Source organism: Zonotrichia leucophrys, chromosome 23, assembly GCF_028769735.1.
Source record: "Zonotrichia leucophrys gambelii isolate GWCS_2022_RI chromosome 23, RI_Zleu_2.0, whole genome shotgun sequence".
NCBI classification, from domain to species: domain Eukaryota; kingdom Metazoa; phylum Chordata; class Aves; order Passeriformes; family Passerellidae; genus Zonotrichia; species Zonotrichia leucophrys.
In genome coordinates, this window is record NC_088192.1 from 4,543,549 (window position 1) to 4,568,007 (window position 24,459).

At 42.2% G+C, this 24,459-nt stretch overlaps 2 protein-coding genes across 2 annotated transcripts; both read right to left on the reverse strand.

The window, feature by feature from the left end:
* Nucleotides 1-225: 225 nt before the first annotated feature.
* Nucleotides 226-15,324, reverse strand: RRAGC (Ras related GTP binding C). The gene is made up of 7 exons (XM_064731498.1): nucleotides 15,012-15,324; nucleotides 11,373-11,576; nucleotides 10,466-10,665; nucleotides 9,510-9,624; nucleotides 7,958-8,100; nucleotides 6,591-6,739; nucleotides 226-6,091 (listed from the first exon to the last, which is right to left on the reverse strand). The coding sequence occupies exons 1-7, from the start codon at nucleotides 15,276-15,278 to the stop codon at nucleotides 5,940-5,942; spliced, it is 1,230 nt and encodes a 409-aa protein (XP_064587568.1). The 5' UTR covers nucleotides 15,279-15,324; the 3' UTR covers nucleotides 226-5,939.
* Nucleotides 15,325-17,379: 2,055 nt separating this feature from the next.
* On the reverse strand, nucleotides 17,380-22,585 carry MYCBP (MYC binding protein). The gene is made up of 5 exons (XM_064731496.1): nucleotides 22,482-22,585; nucleotides 22,210-22,282; nucleotides 20,442-20,490; nucleotides 19,635-19,764; nucleotides 17,380-17,478 (listed from the first exon to the last, which is right to left on the reverse strand). Exons 1-5 carry the CDS (start codon nucleotides 22,494-22,496, stop codon nucleotides 17,434-17,436), a joined length of 312 nt encoding a protein of 103 aa, XP_064587566.1. The 5' UTR covers nucleotides 22,497-22,585; the 3' UTR covers nucleotides 17,380-17,433.
* Between the last annotated feature and the right edge of the window lie 1,874 nt (nucleotides 22,586-24,459).

Consider the following 24,459-nt stretch of genomic DNA (forward strand, 5'->3'; position numbering starts at 1 on the left):
TAAAATGCCTGCTTGGATGGGATAACATCCAATGAACACCTCATGAGGACCCCGCTACAGATTTACCAACTATCAGCATTCACCTTCTGAAGACAAAATTTAACAAAATTCAAATTTAATGAAATAAAGGAAGGACTTCAAGAACCAAAAATTTTAGGTTTGTTTTTTTTTTTTTACAAGGAAGAACTGAAAACCTCAGGAAATTTTCACTCCACACTGCTGATGGATGATTGAAGATGTGGCTTTATTAAGCTGTTGTTTGGCAATTATATTATCATTTACAAAAGTTTTCTTGTGCAATAAGTTAGCAGCTTTTTGATACAATGGAAAGTTTATTAGGAAATACTTTCAATTCTCTGAAACAAGTTAGTACTTATCCACCTCCTGCCCCGAAACAGAAGACAGTGGTTCACAGGAGGTTTTCAAGTCACATATTGTAATTTTTGTTCATAAACGTTAAAGCACATTGCAAATACACAAACATGTAAAGACTGAGACTAATTAGATAAACTTTCTGCCTTACAGCTCTATCAGAGAGTGTAATATTCTTTCAAAGAGAACAAGACAGCCATCTAGAGGGCATGAAAGATAAACAGTCTTTAGATCACAGGGGAGCACTGAATAACCAATTCACTCGCTGCAAGCCAAAAAGAATGAAATGGATCCACCCTACTTTTATCCACCAGGTGGTTTAATTTTACTTGGTATTTCAACATATTTCCTCTTTGACTTTTTCTTACAGATTTCAGATAAAGAATAATCAGTTGGGAGCCCAAAAGGATGGAGAGATTGATGGTGGGAGAGAAGGATGGGCACAACATCAATAGAAACTTGATTGTAAAAATCAAAGTCAAGAAAGATGTGGATAGACTGCAATAACTTCTCTTTTATTTGCCCCAAGTGACATAAAAGCAGGGAATTAACATAATTCCCTTTATCTTTGTTATGTCATAGGGTAAAAGGTTTTAAAAACATTTTGTAAGGTAATTACAGATTTAACAATATATTATGAGAGAGCAACTTTCACTTTCCTTCGAGGGAGTTGACATCTCCTCTAAATTTAGTGTCATAAGCAAACTTAATTAGTGTCCCTTCAAGTCCAGCTTCCAGCTTGTTTATACTGACAGCACAAGACATTTTTACCAAATGCAAACCTCAAAAAACGCCAGCATTCAGAGAAGGCATCTCTAGAACTCCTTTTTTAAAGGCTACGTTTCTCAAAAACCGTTTTTGCTACGGTTTCCACAACTTTCAGGGTATAAAAAACTGTGCTGGGAGGGCAGAGCATAGCAAGAAAAGGAAAGGAAGGGAGGAGCCGGCCCCACGCACAGCAGCAGGGGTCAGTGGAATCTCATTTTTAAAGCTTTCCTGCAGACGCGTTACCAGAGCGCCGTCTACAGCTCCAAGCCCAAAACTCAAACCCGTTATTCCTCACAAAAAGGGAAAAAAATCTTCCCTAAATGAGAAAAACCACGCACACACAGGCGTCTGTTGTGGAGTCTCAGAGGCGTCCTACTATTCGACATCAAAGGGAACAAAAATGAGAAAAACCACGCACACACAGGTGTCTCGCTATTCTACACCGAAGGGAACTCAAAATATTTCCTAAATGAGAAAAGCCCTTGCATGCAGAGGCGTCCCGCTATTCCGCACCAAAAGGAACTCAAAACTTTCCCTAAATGAGAAAAACCACGCGCACACAGACGCCCCGTTATTCTGCACTAAAGGGAACACAAAATCTTCGCTGAATGATAAAAACCACGCACACACAGGGGTCCCGTTATTAGCCACAAAAGGGAGCTCAAAATATTTCCTAAATGAGAGAAGACCACGCACACACAGACGTCTGTTGCAGAGTCTTACAGGCGTCCCACTATGCGGCATTGAAAGGAACAAAAATCTTCCCTAAATTATAAAAACCACGCACAAACAGGCGTCTGTTGTGGCGTCTTACAGGCGTCCCTCTATTCCGCACGGAAGGGAACACAAATCTTCCCTAAATGAGAGAAGACCGTGCACACACAGGCGTCCCATTATTCTGTACCAAAGGGAACACAAATCTTCCCTAAATGAAAGAAGACCACGCACACACAGGCATCTCACTCTCCGGCATCCAAGGGAACACAAATGATAAAATGCAATGATAAAATGATAAAATGTCCTAAATTATAAAAACCAAGCACCCACACAGGCGTCTGTTGTGGAGTCTTACAGGCGTCCCGCTATTCTGCACCAAAAGGAACACAGATCTTCCCTAAATGATAAAAACCACGCACGCACAGGCGTCCGTCTGTCCGTCCGGCTGCTCCCAGCACCGCGCACTGCCCGGGCCCGGCGGGGCGGCTCCGGTACCGGCCCCGGGGCAGGGCTGCCCGCAGCCACCGTGGGCATTCACCGTGGGCGAGCGAGGCCGAGGGTGGCCGGGGCTGAGCCCGCCCCGAGCCCGCACAGCGGCGGCCGAGGCCGGGCTGGGCTGCCCGGGGCGCTGCGGAGCGGGAGGAGCTCCCAGCCGGGCGGAGCTGCCCCATTCCCCGAGCAGGACAGCGCTGGGGCACCAGGGTGGGATGGTGGGGACGGACAGAGAGCAGAGATCTCTGCAGCCAGGGCTGGGAACTTGGGGGTTATTGCAGAGGGGCCCTGCTGGGAGCTGCCAAACACAGCTCAGAGCAGGCCCCCAAAGAGGAGCCTCAAAGAGAGAGCAAAGAATAAAAAGCAAGAGTGAGAGCGAGGTTCCCATTACAATACCATAAATCTTCTTCTGTGCTGAATATTCTGATTCTCACTAACCAATCCAGTACAAGATACAAATCCTACAGCATTTACATACAGCCTATCAGAATAGGGTTTACATTACCATATAATGTAAGGCCTATTCTAATAGGCTGTATGTAAATTTACATAAATTTACCATACCAATAACATTACCACACTGGGTTACATTTTAAACCCTAAAAACTCCTCTTTGGGCCCCTTCTGCCAAGCTGGCAGGGTCTGCTCTGAGCCTTGGGCCTGTCTGCAAGCAGAGGGGATTGTTTGATCCAAAGGGGATCACCTTCAGCTGGCCATGCCATTGTTTTCCAGTTGTTCAGTAACTGAGGGATCTCAAAGCTTGCTTTCATTTCAATCTCACTTATAGTTTCCATATTCTCAAAATCTTTTGCCAGGCAATCATATTTATAGGGCTTTCCTGTTTCATCTTCCCCAACAGGACAGCAACTATTCATGAGATACAGAGCAAGAGATGCAGAGAGGAGGGAGTTTTGGGTCTAACAGCCAAAGGCAGGAGTATTACACCTCCAGAGCAGCAGTGACACCACCTTTGATTGCTCTGCCCCTCTTCCTGGGCTTGGCCTTTCCCTCCATCCCTCTCCTGTGCATAATTGCCAATGGGAAATTCAGCCAGTCATCAGCAATGCCCCAGTGCCCACCAATGCAAAGCTTTGAAAGGTACCTTGCAAGGAATTGCTTTATTCTTCAACAGAAAGAAATTTGATTCCTTCTCTCAGCAGATGGGTTACTGTTTTGCCTGTGCCCTCCCCTGTCTGCACCATTCTTCTCCTTAAAATCACAGCTCCTCAATTGTTTGCAAAAAAATATTGAAGAATATCCACAGCACTACAGGTTCAGAGGAGGAAAAAGGGGGAAAAGGCAGAAAAGTGAAGCTTTGATTGATGGTTTCCTCTGCAAGTTCAGTGCTTTATTGGAGATACTGTGATACTGCCTTCCCTTTTCTCCAAGAGCACCTCTCCCTGCAGCAGGTCAGCACAGCAAGGAGAGACAAGCTCCTGCACAAGGAAGAAAATAAAGCCTAATTCCTATCCTTCCTCCTCCCTTGGCTTTCAGAAGCCAAAAATTCACTAAAGCAGCAACAGGTTATTAACACTCTCCTTGTATAACAGCAACTTAATTCAGTGAACTAAAGAAATACTATACTCCTTTTAAATTTAACTTTCAACAAATTTGACTTTCAGAGCTTAGTTCTGAGACAGTTTTTCATTAAAATGAAAGCTAAGGCTGACTAAATGGGAATGTAGTATTTAACTTTTTTAAGTATACCATAAAGATAACATTGCTTTTAAAAGTTTGCTTAACCACATAGGCCTTTATAGACTTCTGTCCATAAAGACAAGCAGAAATAATAGTGTTACAGTTTGACTTTTTTTTTTTTTTTCATTTTATTAGCACAAAATCCTGTAGTGGGTGAAAAGAAAGAGAACATATGCATGTACTTAGAACATGGAAAACTCACTGCACAAATGGGGATTCTTTCTTCCTGTTATTTTGCCAATTACTTCTCCTCTTACCTTCAGAATCTGAACTGTGATAGTGCTTGCAAACTACAAAACCCAATCTTAAGAGCCCACTGCACTCCCTCAAAAAGAGCTCTACAGTTCCATTAGCAAAAAGGGGCTCAGCCTACATTTAAGAGAACAGACCTAGAGCACTTGAATTCCAGTTTCCTGCTGCAAAAAAAAAACATTTACACAGAATGTGCATACACCCCAATGTTAATGCATGTATATATTCATTTTTACATATATCAATGGAAGTTCATTCTATAAGCACAGAAGCAGTCCCAAGGTTATTTCTGACCACATAAATACACCAGCTGCAGAAATCACTCCAATTGGTTCTTCTTGCAGAAACTTTTATAGTGGGACTTGTATAGTTGGTCCAATGGCTTTGCAACACCTATACACACACAGGGACAGGTAAAAGGAGGCAAGGTCTTTATGGGCCAGTGGCTGAGCCTCCTGCACAGCAAGGCTGGTGTACAGAATGACATCTGCACTACTAATACCAATAAATTAAAGAATTCACATATACTGCCCGTAGTATGAAAGTCAGCAGAATTCACAAAATCAGAAAAACCACTATTTTAGTCAGATTGCACAGAGACAAACGAGAGGGTGTTTGTCATAGTACAGAATCAATGTACTTCCAAAGTCCAGTACTATTAGTAAATTATGGCACAGTGAACTTAATTGCCATGCAGAGATAACACCCTCAGACATTTTGCTAGGAATTGTCTTGATTATCAGTCAGAGAGTGGAGAAAGATCCACCATCAAAAGTCAGTAACTTGGTAATTTCTTTGCTTGGGAATAGCTGAAAGTGGCTGCTTTGTTCCAACAGATGGCAGACATTTCAGTTTAGTTAGCCATGCAGTTGTTTCATGAATAGGATTAATCACACAGATTTATGACATCCATGTTTTTGCAAAAGAGAGCAGGTAGTTTATTTCTGATTTTAATCCTTTCCTTCCATCAAAGGGGACATACCAAGAAGTGTGGTCTGAAAGCAAAGTATCACTTTCTCTCAAAATGAAGCTCCAGGTCAGTTCTCTAAACAAACACATGATCACTAGAACAGAGCTCTCTATCTTGCACCCACTTAACAAGCACAGAATTCATGAGAACTATGAGCACACCAGCAAGAACAAGAACTACTTAATGGAATGATTTGAGACCAGCCTCAGCAAGCAAAAAGCTTGAGTTTCACAAGCCTTAATAACACCAATTTTGTTTTTGCATGACAGGAGGTAAACTTAAGCAAAAGAGGATATTCTACAGATTAATTTTAAAAAAATTTTAAAAGTTAAGCAAGTGACTGTTCAGTGTTTCACACAAAACCCAACTCAATTGCTTGTAAGTTTTGACCAGGCAATCAGTCAGACACAGACTGTTAAAAGAGGACTCCAAACTGAAAACCTACTGCATTTGCAATACAGCTGATTTCAAACTGGCATTTCTAACTCCACTGGCCTCAAAGTATTTTCACAGTAGTTTCAGTTGCCCAACATGAGTTACAATCTGCTGTTCCACAGTTAGGACCACTCTTCTCTGAAACATACTTCAGGCTTTCAGACTACTCTTCTCTTGTTCCACAAAACTTTGGAGTGAAGAGCTGACAAGTCTACCCAAGGTCTTTAGCCTTCCTCTAGACTGCATTCCTAGGTGTGCCATTGTGAGTCACTGCTTTCATATTTGAGGTGCTTGATTGATGGTTGCAGATCCTGTGGGAGGCAACACCTACTTCAAAAACTTCATGGATGGCTTTGCGGAAGCAATGGAAATTGTAGTCTATCAAACCTGGCAAGGAGAGGAAAAACTGCGCTCAGATTGGCATATTTATGTAAACACAGCTTCAAAATCAATATCAAATAGGTGTTTTGCTAATTATTTCGTATAAATTTGGACTTAGAAGATTTAACAAAGTTTTACTGATGTTAGTATTTATTTGGATTGTCTCAGGTAATAATTTGGAATGCAAGGTGTATATTCATGATTAAACAGTAGGTAAGGGGCCCATGGCTCCATACCACTGATCCCACCAGAACAGATGGTAGAGACAGAACTCATGTTAGCTACACAAGTCATTTTGGCAGCAGGACAGTGATTAAAGTGATGATTCACAATTTAAAAAAACGACCTCATTAGATCTATCTCCAAAAAATAAAAATTTCCTCCCATAAGAAACTACACAAATTTAGTCACACAAAAATCAAGGTGACTTGTAAAGTCATATTCATATTTTATAGCTGATAAAAAATATTAGGTAAAGGCTGTTCAATGGCAGGGAAGTTCTTACCTTTGCGCTCAAAACTCTCTTCTCTAAGAATGCAAACTAATGCCAAAAACTTTGTTACTTCCTTTAAGTACAGGACTGTTGTGTTATTGAGCTTGATAATTGCCATTGACTCTTTATCATAAGCACTTCCAGTGCCATCTTCTTTTAACCTAAAAAAGAACAAGTTAACCCAAGGCATCATCTAACATGTAACTTCCAAGACAAACAGCTGTTAAATGCAGTTAGAAGAATATTACTCATACTGAGCTAAGCAAGTGGAGAACCTGCAATGCAGGTCTCAATACTCCCAGTGAGTAAGACCATTATCAGACTCCAGTTTCTCAGGCCTTCATTACATACTGACTATCACAAATGAAAAGTTAAGAGCAAGCTACCAGCATGAATTCTTTTGATGTTTGGAGTGACAGCTCAGTGAAATTACTTTGGGTAAATGAATATAAAGGCTTCCTTTGTGAGACTGGGGCAGAGGATGCAAAATGGAGCAGGACACTTTTGGTCTTAAGCTACACCAGCTTGCATTTACATAAAAGATGAGCATACTGTTTTCTAGCTTCAAGTTATTAGTGTTAGTTAAATTAATATAGAAGCAAATGATGTATTGCAAGTTACTTCTAAGCACTCCTGAAAAAAACCCCAAAACAAACAGTTACACAACCCTGGATCAACCCATCAGGAGACAGACCATGAAATGCTGTGGTATTTCCTTGGTAGCACTGCATTTGCCAGGCTACAGTTCTAACATAAGTTATCACTTCTTCAGAACCACTTCTCAAATCCAGTGTGAAATATAATTCTGGTGTAAATTGTGAAGTATCAGCACTGTATGCATCTCTCATAGAAAGTCAACAGCAGATGAGTTATCTGGCAAATGTTATTCTGTTCAGACTAGAGCAAATCTCAAAGCAATGTCACTGCAAGTTACACTTATGGCATGCCATTGACCCCAGTTATTTACAGGTATTTATGTACCTGCTCCACCATGCCAAACCAGACACAGCAGTATTCAGATTTTCAAATACTTGTGTAAAGTATTTGAAATATACTTGTGTATATATATACATATATAGAAGAATATATACTTGTGTATTTTCGAATATTTTGTGTAAATTGTGTTTAGAAACACAATTTCTACAAATGTTACATAGCTGTCTAGGGCCTTCAGTGGAGGGAAACAAACCAAGTATAAATGCTGCCAAATAATTTGGATTTATTTTAGTTATTCACAGTACCAATGTGCTCTAAAGACCAACTGATAGCACTTTGCTGCATGACAAAGCCAGCACCAATTGCACAGTTTGCAATCTATTCCTACAGGTGTTTCTACACCTTCTGAGGACTTTTTTTTCCTAAGAGTATTCAGCACTTACCCATATATACAGGAAACATCTATGACTACATCAATCATGTCACAGCACAACTCATATGACTGCATGTCCACAGGAGAACTGTCTGTTGCAATGTAGATTTTGCTGACTACATCGAAGAGAAAAGCTTTTTCAATGCCTGAATTCTTCAGAAAGAGAAAGAATTTGGATGAATTTTTAAAACAATTGCATTTTTACAATCTCAACTAGAATTAATACATTTTCACATTCTTAGTAGCAGAAGATGGTTTAAATATAAGCAATTTTGAGGCTTCGGACAGATACAAGATTTAGAGCATTTACTTTACAAATAAAATACTCTTGTTGCCATAGTACATATCAACATCACACAGCTGATAAAAATAAAATTGGGGACTCTGTTACAATTCTTTTCAGTTTATTATTTAACTAATCATTATTAAGGTTACATTTTACTGTGCTTCCAGAATCCATATTCAGCAATTTTCCTTTTCTGTGTTTCTATTAACTCCAGAAGAGCCAGAATTCACATCCTCCTAAGGGACTGAGCTCAGAGATATTTCATAGCAGTGTGCTGACTCTTAAATTTTATGCTTGCAGTATCTTGGCAGTTCAGTTTCTGCATGAAGCATTTGCCATGCAGTTTAACATGCAGAGCAACTAAGTCAGCTTCTGAAGTTAAAAACCCATTATGACTATAGAAAAGCACAATGCCATTTGTACCTGAGCACTTTGGTGAAGTGCACATGCTCATCCAAAGTTCAGAAGCCTTTTGTGGTTCAATTTATCATACATACACTACTGTGCAAAGCTTCTTGTCTATTTATGCACCAGAAGCATTCCTTATCTTTTCCTAGCTAGTCTGAATACCCAGGACAGTGTCCTGAGGATATCCAGAAAATTTTTGGCATCAAGATTACATCCTCATGGCACTGGGCAAGGTCAACAAACCCTTTATCCACTGGGCAGGTTATTACAAACAGTGCTCTACCAAACAAGCACTAAATGGTAGGATGGGGTGACATGTCTAAGTGTCCAGCTCCTCCTGGATATAAATGGGTTTTTCTTTGTTGTCCAAATGCCTGCAACAGCCTCACAGACAACTTAAATGAGATGGCCTTGTCTCTAGGGTGGTATTTTATTTGATTGAAAGTACAGAGCAGCAAATTTCCAATTCCGTAAGAGAAAAAGGGGAAAAGTCTCACAGGTCATATGAAACAGACAGCTGAGTCTGAGGCCAAGTTCATATTATCAAAAAATCTCTGGCCAGTACATTAAACTACTAATTGCCTTAGCAAAGTAATCAGTACACCCTGCTGGCAGGAAACCTCCATCAGCTGCTATAACCAGGAAAAATACACTTGGTCAATATTTAGAGAAAGCCCACAAAGCACACACCAGTACAATTTAGCTGTGGTAAAGAGCTTTTAATATAGAAAACCAGGTTGCCAGAGGACACCTACATGAGTGCCACCCAAATCTCTCAAGGGCAGATCTAGCCAGCAATCTTTAGCAGAAAGACTTTGCTTTACCATTCTGGGTATTTCATTCAAAGTTCTGTGAGATGAACACTTACTGATATGAAGATATTAAGTAGATTTTCCAGGGTTGGCAGCTGTGGAATGAGCTTCTGTACCACTTTACTGAAGGCTTCAAATATTGAATGGTCATAGATACTGGTCAAATAAAAGCTGAGATGAGGAGGGAAGGCAAAGAAAGAAAAAAGAAAAAGAAGATTCAAGAGTGTTTCAGAATTGTAATAGAAATGTTAAAGTCACATTTTCTAACATTCAGGCCTGCTACTTTTGCCTGGGAAGACTTTATCACAAATATGTCTGGACATTGCACAAAGAATCAAAGTTCTGAGCAGCTGGAGTACACATGGAACAGATTTTTCCCATCCTTGAGAGATGGGAGAACAAAAATAAAAATCTGAGCATTGTTAGAACACACAATGCTTATCACAAAGGTGTAAAAATGCTTAATCAGATTTCTTCCAGTCCCATTCCTGGCCTTCCACTTTTTTCACATTAACATTTAGATACTGGCTCCACAAGAATCAAAAGAACAACAAAACCAGAGAAAAGATAGCTTGTTTTAAAGGTGTCTGTAGAAAATACCTTAAAAGTGAGCCAAATCTCAACTAACAGACTGAGCTTTTAGAGTCAACCAACTAATCACAGGGAAAAAAGTCAGTGCAAGTCAGGACTAGAAGGCAGAGAGGTTCCCCTCTCTTTCCCTGCCCCTCCAGCCCACATGCACAAATCTGTTACACTGAAAGAGAAATTTTCAATTATCACTGAGCAGGAATAAATCCGTTGATTGGAATATGATACAGTAGCCTGCCTCTTTTTCAGTCAGCCTACCAGCTGAGGCTTGTGCATAAATTCAGCAATCTTATTTATACAAGTTAGTTCAATAAGAAACTACCCAGATCTTGCTGCAGTTGTTCCAGTATTACATCTCAAAGCCTTTAATCTGTATGCATATCAGCAACAGCATGAATCACATATGCCAGAGTCTTCAACTCACCTAAGGTGAAGTTTTTCAAGCCCAGCATCTGTGAGATCATCATTAGCCCTCTGATGAATATCCCTCTGAGTTTCTATTTTATGGTCATCTGATAAACCATCAACTTTATGAATAAAAACTTCAAAGTTCATTTCTGGGTTGACCTTGTAGGCTTTTGAAACTGTAATGTGGAGTCTTGTTAAAGCTTCCATGTAGTCATCCTGTAAATCAGTTTTGGCAGGAATGAATGACAAAGTTGCTGCCTGATAACTATTCCATTCTGCACAAAGACAAAATATTGCAGTGCAAGAACTTCACCTTCTGTAACTAAATAGAAGTATGGGACAAGAGAATACCTTGGTGTGTCATAAATCCAAGCAGCTTAGATTCTTTAATTAATTAATTTTCATTAGCTATACAAGGCTCAGCTACACAAAAGCAGACTTCAGAGCAAAATGTGGGTTACACTTCAACTCCAGCACAAGGCAGAGATCCCCAAGATGGTCCCAAAAACCAGGAAACCTCCCAGGGTGCAAATCCTAGGTTGATTAGAAGCTACCAGATACCAGTATAACAATACTAGAATCTGAGGTCAGAAGTGAGCTGTTATTAATTGAACTGTGTGTTATTAATTGAACTCCAGAGCAGAAAAAAGGAATAATTCAGACTATCTAACCAAGCAGGTTCTCTCTATTATTGCAGGACAGGTAAGTTCAGAGTAGGAGCCCTTTTCCACTCTCTCCACCAGCAGCATATGTCCAGTCACTTCACCAAAACAAAACCACACACCAGAAGTCAGATTGCCAATGCATCTCTTCATACACAGCAAAAGCCTTATGAACTTATCTAAAAATATAAATTACTGGCCTCTTGATCATTCCTTTCACACACAAAGTAAAAATAAAACTTCCTTGTGATTTGTATTTACCTGGGCATCAATAACATATATTAGAGCACCTGTTCCTCTGAAGATCATCTCATAATCAAATGTTGGATCAAAAAAGTCCATCTGTCCAGGAAAATCCCATATTTGGAAGTTCACAAATGAACTGTTGGAAATATCATCCTTGTAGATTTTGTTGGTACTTTCCAAGAACAGAGTCTCATTGGGAGACATTTTGTGAAACACCACCTGTGAGAAGAACACAAATAACAATCTAGATTTTATCTTATTAAAAGAAATTAGTGAAAGATTTGTGACTTGAATTTTACAAATGGGTTTACCCATTCTAAAATTTATAGCTTTCTTTAGGTAAATAGACAGCTTTCTATATCAGCTAAGGAAATTGTCTACCCCTTACAAAAACCAGGCAACCACATACAGTGAAACATTTTCACAAATAACCCTCCTGGCTGGAGACAAAGACATCCAAGTTACTCTTTCTTTCCCTGCAAAGCTAGCACAGTGTTTTCAAATTCTGTTCTATTCAGACCTGGCATAAAGCCAGTTAAATAAATAACTGCAAGCTTTTAATACTTTCCCTTTCAGTCTTAGAAATTCCTAAAGGAAACTTTGTTTTTAGTCTGGTGTCAAGTGTTAAAACACAACATAATCAGATGGTTCCTAGGCTACAACAGAAGAGTACAAAAACAACACCTCAGTTTTAGGTAGTTTGCCATCTATTAACTCATTTTGAGTAGGGAATCACAGAATGGGTGAAGTTGGAAGGAACACAGTGGGGTTATCTGATCCAAGCTCCCTGCTCAGGCAGGGTGAATCCAGAGCACAAGACACAGGATTGCATGCAGACAGCTCTTGGGTGGCTCCACACCCTCTCTGGGGAGCCTGTTCCAGGGCTCAGGCATCCACACAGTAAATAATTCCTCTGATGTAGGTGGGACTTCCTGTGAAAGCTCACTAAAGAAAGGATGAAGGATTTCACACCAGTTGGCAAAAACAGTTCAGCTGCAGGATGATAAACAGACTCATTGCCAGAACTCAAAAAGCCCCACTGGGATTTTAAGCCCTTCCTTGTAGAGAACCAGCACAAGCAGCCTGTAGCAAAACCAACCAGTGCCAACAGAGAACTCTGTGCTAATGCAACTCAACCAGACAAGAAAGTTACTCCAAACAATCAGTCATACACCAGGACTGCAAAAATTAAAGAAGTTTCATATACAGCACTTTGTAAACCTAAAAACTTCACAATAGGGACTGCAAACTTCATATACAGCACTTTGTAAACCTAAAAACTTCATAATAGTGACTGCAAACTTGGTAATTTTGGTTTCTTCAAATGTTTCTGACAGCTACAGAAGTCATCCTTTAGAGACCTGATGCAACAGACTGTCAAAAAAACTGCAAGACAAACAGCTCCACACCTAGTACAGTTCACTGAGGTTCAAAGTATTACTTCAGCCTAGATTTTTAAGGCCAAGGGAAAGAATTTATTTCCTTGGGGACAAACATGTTAGGAGGCCAGGGTCTAAAGGAGGTTTTAAACAGCAGGACATTTGTAGGGAGAAGAACACTTCTAGAAAAACAGCAGCTGCACTGCATTCTTCAAGGTTTGCAGCAGAGTTTTACAGTATTCTGAAATCAACATTTCTTTTGGGACTCAGCATCTCCCACAAGAGCAGGACAGAATTAGTAAGTTCAGTTTAAAGCTGATAAGTCTCTGGGAAGCAACACTGTCACCTCCTTTTTTTCCCAAAATAGCACATTTCATCAGATTGATGTTCTCCACCTGAACTCTTTCCAGTTTCCTATTACATCAGTACAGTAAGTCCAGTTATGCAAGTCTGCACAGAAATTTGCTTATGAACTGAAGCAATCACTGCATTCCCAAAATCTACCTACAATTTGCTACTGAACATGAATAGGTTACACCAGTATGGAAAACCCAGTTGACCAAAGGGGAAAAAAGAGTCCCTCCCAGGATTGTGGTTCTTTCTTTTGTGAGAGATCTCCTGTCAATACTGCTCTCAGCAGAAGCATGAAATTATTTAATAATCATGTTTTTCACAGAAATTTCTAGATAATCACAAAGCCAATGCTTCCCCCAATACAGAATTTATCTAGCATATATCCCTATTTTCTGGCAAGGGGATCATCAGCTGGTGCCCAGACAGAAGGGTTGGGTCTGGGTCTGGCCCATTTTTGAACTAGAGAGATTTAAGAGCAGGGACATTGTTAATAAGAAATTTCCTGATATTACATTTTGCTCAGGCAGCATCACAATGAGCTCCTAGGTACCAGAATCACAACTTCTGATTCCTAAGCAAGATTGGTAACTGGCAAAAGATAAATTCTATGTCCTCTTACTGCATATTCAATATTACACTTTTCCTTTCCTATACAACTACTGGAATAGGCCCTCAAAGAATTGAAGACTACCATAAAAAAGTCCAAAAGCTACTTCTATAAAGAGACTTGTAATGTCCTGAAATCTATCTGTAATCTGGAGTTCCTGTCTTCCTGTAGCTTTTAGGGCTCAGTTTTTTCAAAAGTGGATAATACAATCAGATCTCTAATAAGAGTCTACAACGAATACCATTCACATGACTAAAATAGTTAGAAAAAAGGCTTTCAGTGAAAGCAGAATATTTGCACGTACAGTGGGAGCATTTGACCTAAATAATGGGGAGTAACTGATAAGGCTAAAAAGCAACAACAGTCCAGGCTGCCACTGGATTTCAGCACAGCACAATGGAAAAGATTTCTCACTAACAGAGGCTGAAGTCAGCTCAGAACTCATTGGTTTACTGCAGTCTTGGATCACCAAGCAGCCTGCACAACATTGCTAAAAGGAGCAGATGCATACCTTCTATACTGCAATGTCCAAAAAGGCTTCTCTGCACCAAAACTTTATAGAAATCTCTGTAGGTTTTCACATTTGCATCTGAAACAAATTTGAGGCCCTTAAGTCTAGAGCTGAGACTTCTGCATTTCACTAGTAACATCCTCCCATAAAAACATCACCTATGCAAAGTTCACAGGAGGGACTGCAAACAAAATCTGCACTGAGGAACAAGGATTGTTCTGACTGCTGCAATTCCAGTGAGCTACCTCGCAAATCAAAAGTCAGTTTTGTCTTATTTTTATTAAGAAACACTAGTGACTTCACAAAGCTACCAACAAACCTAAGGCACCGGAACTGCTGCATTTCCTCCTTGCCAAGGGACTCTCGTTTACTCGCTCTAAAGGAAACCAGAGGCTCTTTCTGCTCACACAAAAGCAGAAGTTCTCTCAAAGCATCAAAGGGCAAAACAACGGCTCAAGCCTTCCAAATGGAAGCACTAGCTAAACACCACACACCTACACCACGTAAAAAACCACCTCATGATAAATTTCACACCAGCGTCTTCACTTTTTACGCCTTAAAAGTGAAGAAATACAAAGGCTACAACCTATGCTACACAACCTTCCTCTCTAGGGCAGATGATCAGAGTCCATTCTGGAAAGCAAACGTCTGTAAGGAGGAGGCTCCCGTCGCTCCAACTTCGCCACACGGGCCCACAACAAAAAGTAGAAATTGCCCGAAGAGCGGCAGGGCGGGGAGAACCAGCTCGGCGCCGGAGAGGCAGCGCGGCAGGCAGGGGCGGGGAGCCGCCGGCTGCCCCTCACCTTCTGGATGGAAGATTTCCCGCTGCGCCGCAGCCCCATGAGCAGAATCCGCGGCTTGGAGTCCGCCCCGCCCGCGCCGCCGCCAGGCCCGCCCGCGCCGCCCCCGGGCCCACCGGGCCCCGGGCCTCCCTCCAGCTCCGCCTCCTCCTCCTCCTCCCCGTAGCCGAAGTCCTTGGGGAACGAGTCCGCAGCCCCGAAGCTCCCCCCCACCAGCGCCGGCTCCTCGGCTGTGCCTGGCGCGCCCGCCCCGCCGAACTGCAGCGCCATGTCCGCCCGAGCCCGCCGCCCCGCAGCCGCCAGCGCCCGTCCCGGGGCCTCCTCTGCTCGCCCGGCCCAGCCCGGCCCCGATTGGCCGCTGTCAGGCTGCGCGCCGCCGATTGGCTCGGCCGGCAGCGAGCTGGGAACGCTCCGGTCAGACGACCCGAGTCACCTGACGGCGCTGCCGCACGTGAGCCGCGGGGCGGGGCGGCACCGGGCGGCGGCACCGGGCGGAGCGGAGCGGCGGCACCGGGGGCGCGCAGAGCTCCGTCCGGAGCGGCGGCACCGGGGGCGCGCAGAGCTCGGTGCGCCCGGACGCAGCGGAGGCACCGGGGGCGCGCACCGCTCGCAGCAGAGGTGAGACATAAACTTTAAAGAATTTAGGGATTTTAGAGGAGCTAAAATTTTAGAGGTTTTAGTTAAGAGATAAGCTTTACTGGAGTTAATCAAAATAATGGGTAGGCCTTGATGAAGTTAGGATTTAGTAGTTAACTCATAATTGATTGCTTGTCAGCACAGTGTTTGGTTAGTTGGGTTTATAATGAAGAATATAGGAACTCATAAATAGCTTTTAGGAAATAAGACAATTGTAGGCCTCCTCTGTTGTGAAACCAATTGAAGACGGGAATGGGAGTTCTACCAAGGGTTCATTTGTCATATTTGCATTCAAAAGGTAGAAAGGTCAGAACGAGGAAGACTTCATTTACTTCCTCATTTTGGGACCACTGACCCATTTCAAGGAACAAACTATGCATGCTTAATAGCTTTTGAACTAATTGCCATACAAAGCAGGGAATGGGATGTACCGAAGTTATGAATACGCATTTGTATTTTGGCTATTCAATACTTGGATAGATAAAAGGATTCTGTAATCACTTGTAAACTTGGAGTGTATTTGGGAGTTATCCCACAATAAACATTCACTTTCTAACTCTAAACTCTTAGAGTCTCTGTCTGTCACAGGTGGCTATCAGTACTACATCAATGTCCATATTTTTAAGAAATCACAGGCACTGATTTCGGCAGGGGAGCTTTTGCCAAAGCAGCTGTGTAAGAAAAGGTTACCTTGTGAAGCAACAGTCTTCATTAACAGTCATTAATTTTCTTCTAGCAGCTGTGGTGCAAGCAGGCACTCAGCTGAAGTTTTAACAAATCTTTGTTATTTCATCACAATCCTAATTTAAGGTTTGTCACATCCAAGTGCTTTCAGAGGGAAGCAAATACAGTTATGACAACTAAGTTTGGTTTACTTGCCAGGCACCCAGAGCTCAGGTCAGTTGTCCATGCCCTGGGCTGGCTGGGCCAACACCTTGACCTGCCTTGCTGCTTCCTTAGCAGGACATGTCAGTCTCATTCATCAGAAACACCTTCCCACAGCATCACCCTCTCCCTGCTTCCACATGGTGCAACTTAATGCTCAATGTTCTAGCTTACATTCAAAGGGACTTTCTTCTGTCCTTTGTTCCTGAGGTTTGGGAAATTTATTTTTGCTTTTCTTGTTTGGCTTTGGTTTGTTGGTTCAGGGCAGTTTTTTCCTAATTAATGCTTTACAGACATAAAACAGTATTTGCCCCTCATTTTACCTCTCTTCTGGTCTATTCAGGTCAATAGATACAATAGTAAGGTAAGCAATTATTACATTCACTAGCCCTTGATTACAATGACTAACAAAAGTTCTGATCCATCTTGCCACATTTTCAATATAGTTTAGCTTCCTCATTTTTAGGATGGATTTTGCAGACTAACAGCCAATAAACCTAATACATAAGACAACTACTGCTTTCATTTCCCCCTTCCTTTATTTTTGCTGTCATCAGCTGCCTTTAAAATACTTAATTTTAGGGTAGGAAACAAATGCAGCTCTTTAAAATATAATCACTTTTATTTTTAGTTTTTTTATGAATAACTACTTTGCATTTCAGAAGAGTCAAGCACAGTTATCTAAAAGTTAATCATAATTGTCATCTTTTCTTAAACACAGAAAGCAAGAACCTTGGCCAGCATGCTTAACTCAGCAGTTGCCAAGGCATCAGCGTGCTCATGGTAATGAATTCCTTCTCTAAGATGATGAAGTAACAAAGTAGACAATGCAGAGTTCACACACAAGACAGCATTTCTCAGGAAGCCCTTTATTAAGTCAAGGCAATAAAGAAAAAAACTACTGTTATTCACCATGCTTCTCATCTTGAGGTGGTTCATACTGAGCCAGCTGTGGATTTAAAGAGAGGAATTTAGTTAGTTGCAATATTTCATGTAACACTCTAAATTAAGAAGTGAAGGAAAATACATGGTCTGGACTTGTTCCATTAACTTTGTACATTATTAGGCAAGTCTATTTTCAAGTCAGGCAATAAAGTAACCCTTCCCCCAAAACATCCATTTCTCACACTGTATAACCACACAGCCATAACAAGGTGATTTTTAATGCACTTTGAAGCACATTTGTCTTGCCCTCAACTTTTCCCTGTTTTACTTTTTCATCTTAAATAGCAGTTGATAATGACTGGGGTACTATAAGCTTTCACTGAAACATGATTCAATGAAACAGTGATTCTCATTGCAATAGTATCCAACACAGCATTTTTTGTAATCATTTCAGCTTCCATTATACTTTCTGGAGAGCATAGCCTGGGCAACTCCATATTTAAATATGACCTTAACTTGCAAAGTTACTATCTAAGAAAGATACAAAGTTGTTCATGACCTCAGTGGCATTAAAGATTAGTTCAAGCTTCAAAAACAGTTCAAGAATTATGGCCATCTCTCTGAAATATGCTGGTTCAGTTTACTCAATTAAGATTCCTCCTCTCTGCAAACTGCAGAGTGGGTTAAAATTAAACAAAGTACATATAAATAAAATTTTAAATCATAAATAAAAACTAAAAATAACAAAAAAATCCACATGTTCCTTCCTACTAGCATCAGTAAATTACAGCACTCTGCTGCTAACAAGAACCACTAAAATTTTATTTTTTTATTATTGTAGGTTTTACTACAATGGATTACTAGTACACAACCCAAAGTCAGTTTTCTATTCTACCAAGGTCCTGATTGTTGACTTCCTGTCCTCCTCCCAACACACATGAATATCTGACATCTGTGTGATAGTAATTACCAATAAAAGCACAGAAAAAGACATGTATTTTATGTTAGAGGCCTGCTACAATAGAATGTAGTGTTCTCCCTGCTATGTGAATTTTACAGTATGTCAGAATGATGGGCATGACATTGTAGAGGAAAGGACAGGAAAAAACAAAACACACTAATACTGGAAAATATGTAAAGAAGGAGGAGTTCTAGGACATGATTCCAAAAGGCTTACTTTCCTGCAACAAGTTTTGACTTCTTGAAAATACTTCTTTAAACAAAGACCCAGATTACTCTGCTCTTATGTCTTTTTATTATCAGCTGTATTTTAAAGTCTGCTAAAACAAGTGGCTGGTCTACTGCTACTCTGCCTAAAACTGTTCTTTGCCTTATTTCCTAGTAAGAAATAACAAATGTAGCTGAGGACTCATAACGGGTAATGGGGAAGAAGGACAATTACTAGGACAGCAAGATGGCACTCTGGACAAGAAATACAAAGGGGTCATGGCCAAGAATCCTTTCTCACAGAACTAAAACAAGGTGGGTTGTCTCCCAGGGGTATTCACATATAACAGCCACCATCCTCTTTTAACAAATGCATGGGAACCTGCAGTGGCACATAAGCTACCAGCATTTTAAGCATCTCACAGGTTTCCTTCTTCAGTGTTAGAAAGCTGTTCACATCTCAGAGCTCTCCCAGCCAGCCTGCACACCCATGAAAGAACGGCCCTGCCCCAGCTAGCACTTCAGATTCATTGTTGTTTCACATAAATACCAAGGTCACTTTAGGTAAAAGGCACAAATTATTGTTCCACACGGATCTAAGTGCCTGCGTAAGATCCTGCCATGCGGAAGTCTGTGCCAAGTGACACAAAGTAATACATAATATTCCTCCTTCAGGCTGCCTTTTGAAAGGCTTTATACTGGATACTTGTTTTTCAAAACTGTCCTGAAAGCATGATCTACATAATATCAGATACCTTAAACACATCCTGAAAAGACTCAATACAACGTATTGGACATGATACACTTCCCCTAAATAAGTAAAATCCCTTGTTTAGCAATATTTTCTGTTATATTCTATAAGAAGTGTTCCATAAAAAATAATAAATCTTTACTACAATGAATTCTATCAGCATTTCTCAGTCATGAGGCTAAACAATGCAACAACATCTATCAGTTACTCTAATGGAAAAAAGTTAGCTCTATTTAAGTAATTAAAATATTTTTCTTGTTGTATAAGATGGAACTACAGAGTAACACCAAGTAGACTTTTACCTTGGTTTTCAGTTTTTTATTTTCTTCCAGCACAGCTTCATATTTTTCTTTCATCTCTGCCACTTCCAAGCGAAGTGCTTCTAGTTCCGGATTCTCAGGAGCTGAAGCTCCCAGATGATGCTTCAGAAAACTGATATTTAGATGTTAAGTATTTCTTCACTTGTATAACTACATTTTAGTTTTAACACCCGTGTTGAAGTTAACACTGCAGTACACATGGTCAAAATTGCAGTAAACCACTGAGGTTATTACAGGAAAAAAGTTACCAAAATAAAAGAGCTTTTCAAATTCATATTCCTTAAAAACAAACAAAAACAAGATATCAGTACAAATTCTTATGGGTTACTACCCCCTTCTTTTCTTTTCTTAATGGCAGATATTTTGAAGAACTAAAAGAAATAACAAAAAAGCAATTTAACAAAAAATGGAGGCTGCTTAAAAACAGCAAGAAACAAAATATGCTAGTTCCCCCTTTCTTCATGTATTTAAAAACAAACAAACAAAAAACAATAAAAAGGAAGTGTGAAGAAGCAAACTTCAGAACCCACTGGCACTGCAGGTGCTCAAACCTAACGCTGCAGGTCCCCAACACTGAAATGGCTCTAACTTAGCTCCATAACTGCTGGCATTCTGAAATACCCAGCTCCCCTGCATCTGTCAGACTCTGATAGCTTGAGAAAATGTAATTATTAGGTAAAATGCATTGATAAAGTCACGTTCTCAGTGCAATGTCAGTCCACCCATGAGTCAGAAGCAGTACTGTGCATGAAGCCTCAATAAATAAGTCACAGCAAGGAAAAAGGATACTCCAGTGCACTATCTGGTTTCTCTGGCTCTTCATATAAGGCTACCAACACTGCAAATAGAAAATATTCAACAATTGCAAGAAGTTCATGCAGCTCTAAGTTTTTAAAACACATACCAGCAGTAAGAAAGCATACATGTTGCATTTTTCCATTTATCAAGGTTTTCTCCTGTACACTTTGACATCAGCAACAGGTCTGCTGTGTGAGAGGGGACAGAACATTGTACCTGACAACAGCTGAAGAGTTTTCTTGATCCCTAACCCCACATAGTCTTTGGTTATTCTAGCACAGAACACAAAACAACCTGAAAAATTTTACATATGCCATATGCACCCTAGTATTAGCTTTTGCCAGTCAGCCTGAAATTCTAACTATAGCGTTCATTAAAATTCTACTTAAGCTACATCTTTCAACCACAAGACATCGGCATTTTGTAACTTCCAGCAGAACAGCAAACCTCCATTGAGCATCCAGTTACAAAACTAAATAGCTACTAAATGGCTGACACTGATAATCTTTAAGGATGGGGGCTCTAATGGCCAATCCCGCCGGACAAAAGCAGCAATACCCCGACAATTTAAATAAAAATAGCCACGTACATAGCAACATAATAGGAGACTGTCACATGAATACCCAGGAAGTTCCCAAACATCAGCACTCCCTGCTCCCCACAGGGGCCACGTGCCAGTTTCAGATGTCTGCGCTACACAGCCAAACTGGTTTTCAGCTAAGTAACTCCTAAGTTAGTTAGGTAAGTTACTTACTCCTAACTCCTTTTACTTTTAAAAGCAAAATTAGGCTGCTTGGGAGACTTGTTTTGCATCCCACAGGATGGTACTGCGATTGAAAAATCAAATGGTACTCACACACCAGGCCAAGAGTCTTAGTGCAGCAGCTATTCGCTTGACTTCCTAGATCTGCTGCTCCCTCTTTAAACAGCATATTTGCAATATTAGCAGAATATTAATTTTTTTCAATATTAACACATTTTTGCTACATACTATTGGAAGGTTCTCCAAAAGGTTTTAAAAGGATTTCAAAGATAGCAAGTCACATGTGTCAAGTTTAGCATTATCGTATCCTCAGTTTGATATGGAGTCATTAATCCAGAACTTAGTGCTTTTTTCTAGAATGAATGAAAGTAAGTCCCATTCAATAAAGGGTATGAAACCAAGTTTTTCTAAGAGAACATTTGCTGTTATTTCATCGCAAGCACTAACTTCCTCTGTAGAAAAACTTCACGAAAAGCACCCATTGAAAGAAAATAAACTAACTAACCAAAAGCAGGCATTGAAAATAGCACTTTGGCCGAAGCAGAGATGTCTCCGCCACACCCGGCGCGGGTAAGGGACCCGCCTCGCCGTTCCGCACGCACCTCCGGCACTGCCCCCCACACGGTGAGTGAGGCGCGGGGCCGGAGCGCTCCGCAGCCCCGGGGCGCCGCTCCGGCGGCCCGCTGCCCTCTCCCGCCGTGCTCCGCCCCGCCGCGCACCTCGGGCTCCATTTCCAGGCCACGCCGCACCAAGTTTTCCAGGAGAGTTCTTCTGCCGGCCGCCTCGCCGGACTGAGGAGAAAAAGCGATCGGCGAGGCGAGGCGGGAAGCCAATGGAGAGCGGCAAGGCAGCCCGAGGGACGGCCGCGGCACCGCCGTGCGGGGCGGCAGCTGCTCCGCGGGAGCGGGACACCGTGAGAGGAACCGCACCCGCCCGCAACGCCCCCGAAGAGCGCCCGCCGGCCCCGGGGCGGCACGACGCGAGCCGGACACTTACCCTTGGTGAGCATGTCCAGCACTCCCGACTTCTCCAAGTACTGGCGGAACTGCTCCCGCTTGGAGTCCGCGGCCTGAGGGAGGACGCCCACACGGTCAGTTCGGCGGCGCGCCCCGCCTCGACTGCGGAGGCGGCCCTTTGGCACAGGCCGGTCCCGCTCTCCGCCGCGGAGGCGGCACGAAGGGCCGAGCCGGTGTCGGTCGGCGGCCCGCCGCTCCGCGCAGCCGGCACGGAGAGCGGCACCGCGCCCACGCCGGCGCGCTCCCCCCTACCTTGTTGTGCGCCATCTGACCCGCACAGCGCCTGCCCCGGCCGCGCGCCTGCGCCCTGCGCTTTAACGGCGCGAGCGCTTCCCTGCGGTTACCACGGCGACGGCGCCGCGGCAACGGCCGGGGCCGCGCCCCGCGCGCCGCTCTCGTTCCGCTCGGGGCGGCCTCGCTCCCCTTTCGGGGCGGCCTCGCTCCCCTCGGGGCGGCCTCGCTCCCTTTCGGGGCGGCCTCGCTCCCCTCGGGGCGGCCTCGCTCCCCTCGGGGCGGCCTCGCTCCCCTCGGGGCGGCCTCGCTCCCTTTCGGGGCGGCCTCGCTCCCCTCAGGACGCTCTGGGTCCCCTCAGGGCGACCTCGCCCCTCTCGGGCCGGCCTCGTTCCCCTCGGGGCGGCCTCGCCGGCTCGCTCGCCGCCCAGGGGGAAGCTGTGCCGGCGCTGTGCCCCCTTTCTTGCGCGGCTCTGGCCCCCGTCCCGCTGTGCCCTGCTCTCCTCGCCGGGGACGGTTCCTTGCTCAGCTCAGCCTTCGAGGGCTGTGCTGGCCGGGACGCCGCCACACGCGGTCCCGGAGCGCCCCGCGGGGAAGGCGAGCGGTGGCAGCGGCAATGGTCCGGCCGTGACCGGGCCCGAGCGTCTCCGAGCTGTCCTGAGGGTCGCTGGAGTTTTTCTGTTTTCCATAGTAAACACTCTGGTTTGTGGTTTTTGAAATTCAAAGAGTCTGATTAATAAATGTCAGTAGCTGCAGCTGACTGAAATCACAGGAGAAGTTGCAGCGAGCAGCAGCTGCAGAGTTGCCTACCCAAGAGGCTCTGAAATCTTCACGTCGAAAGTGAAAAAAAAAAGAAAAAAACAGAAGCAGTTATACCTGATTATTTTTCTGAAACGCTGACAGATAAAATCTATTTATTGTAGAAATAAAATAATAATTTAAAAAGACCAACCAAATGATCTTGCACATACCGATGTTAGTTTTCACACTTTTTCTCCATGCTCCTCTGCAATGGTTTTATTTTTCAGTAGTTACTCTTCATTTGGGAAGGTGCTCTGTTTAAAAGAAAGTTTGACTCATGTCCAGACATAAAAAAAGCTAATAAAATTTCTCTCACAGCAGCATAAATACTATTTTTTGACTTGTCTTGAACAAAAAAAACCACAAATGTCATATCCCATACATGAACATCTAAATGCTTTCTATTAATTAGACAACAGGAACAGAGTGCATTAAATACGAGGCTTTTTATTATGGAGAGATTAAATACAAATCAAGCATGAGCAGTTATTGTTCACAGAATTTTATGCATCAAGAAATGCAAGAATTAAAGCACAGCAGCAGCATTAACTTGCCTAAGTCACACTATACAGTAATGTGCATTCCAGTATATTAGACAACCTTCAATTTTACAGTGTAAACACAATTATGCAGGGCTGTATTTATGTATACACATAGAAATGAAAAGGAGAGAAATACTGGAGAGAAATCTACAATGAATAGTTTTAATAGTTCTTGTGTGTATTTCTTATGTGGACGGGTCCAAATTAATGTTACTGCTACAAGCAAAAGAGCTTTTTAGGTTTTCTGGCTCCTTTTTTGCCAGTATTATAAAGTTTTCAGTGAATCATGGCTGTCTGGTAAGCATAATGACAGTGCACTTCAAGAATTTAATTGTGCTATAACATCATTATGCTATATCTCACAAATTATTGTTTTCAGTACATGAACAGTATGTCAAATCTGCCAGTAAAAAATACACATAAAAACACCAATGCATTCCAGCTGGGACCACCTCAGCAAGTATTTACAGTGTTTCAGTGCTGTGCAACTCAAATAAATGTATCTCATACATAGAAAGTTTGATTAAAATTGTACCATAGTATTTTGCTTATCTTTGCCTCCTTTGGTATTTCAAGATGTTTCATGGAACTTCCTTTACACCATATGGGCCTGAACAGCAAGTGGATAAATGTCCTAATGTTTTGTTATCCCTATA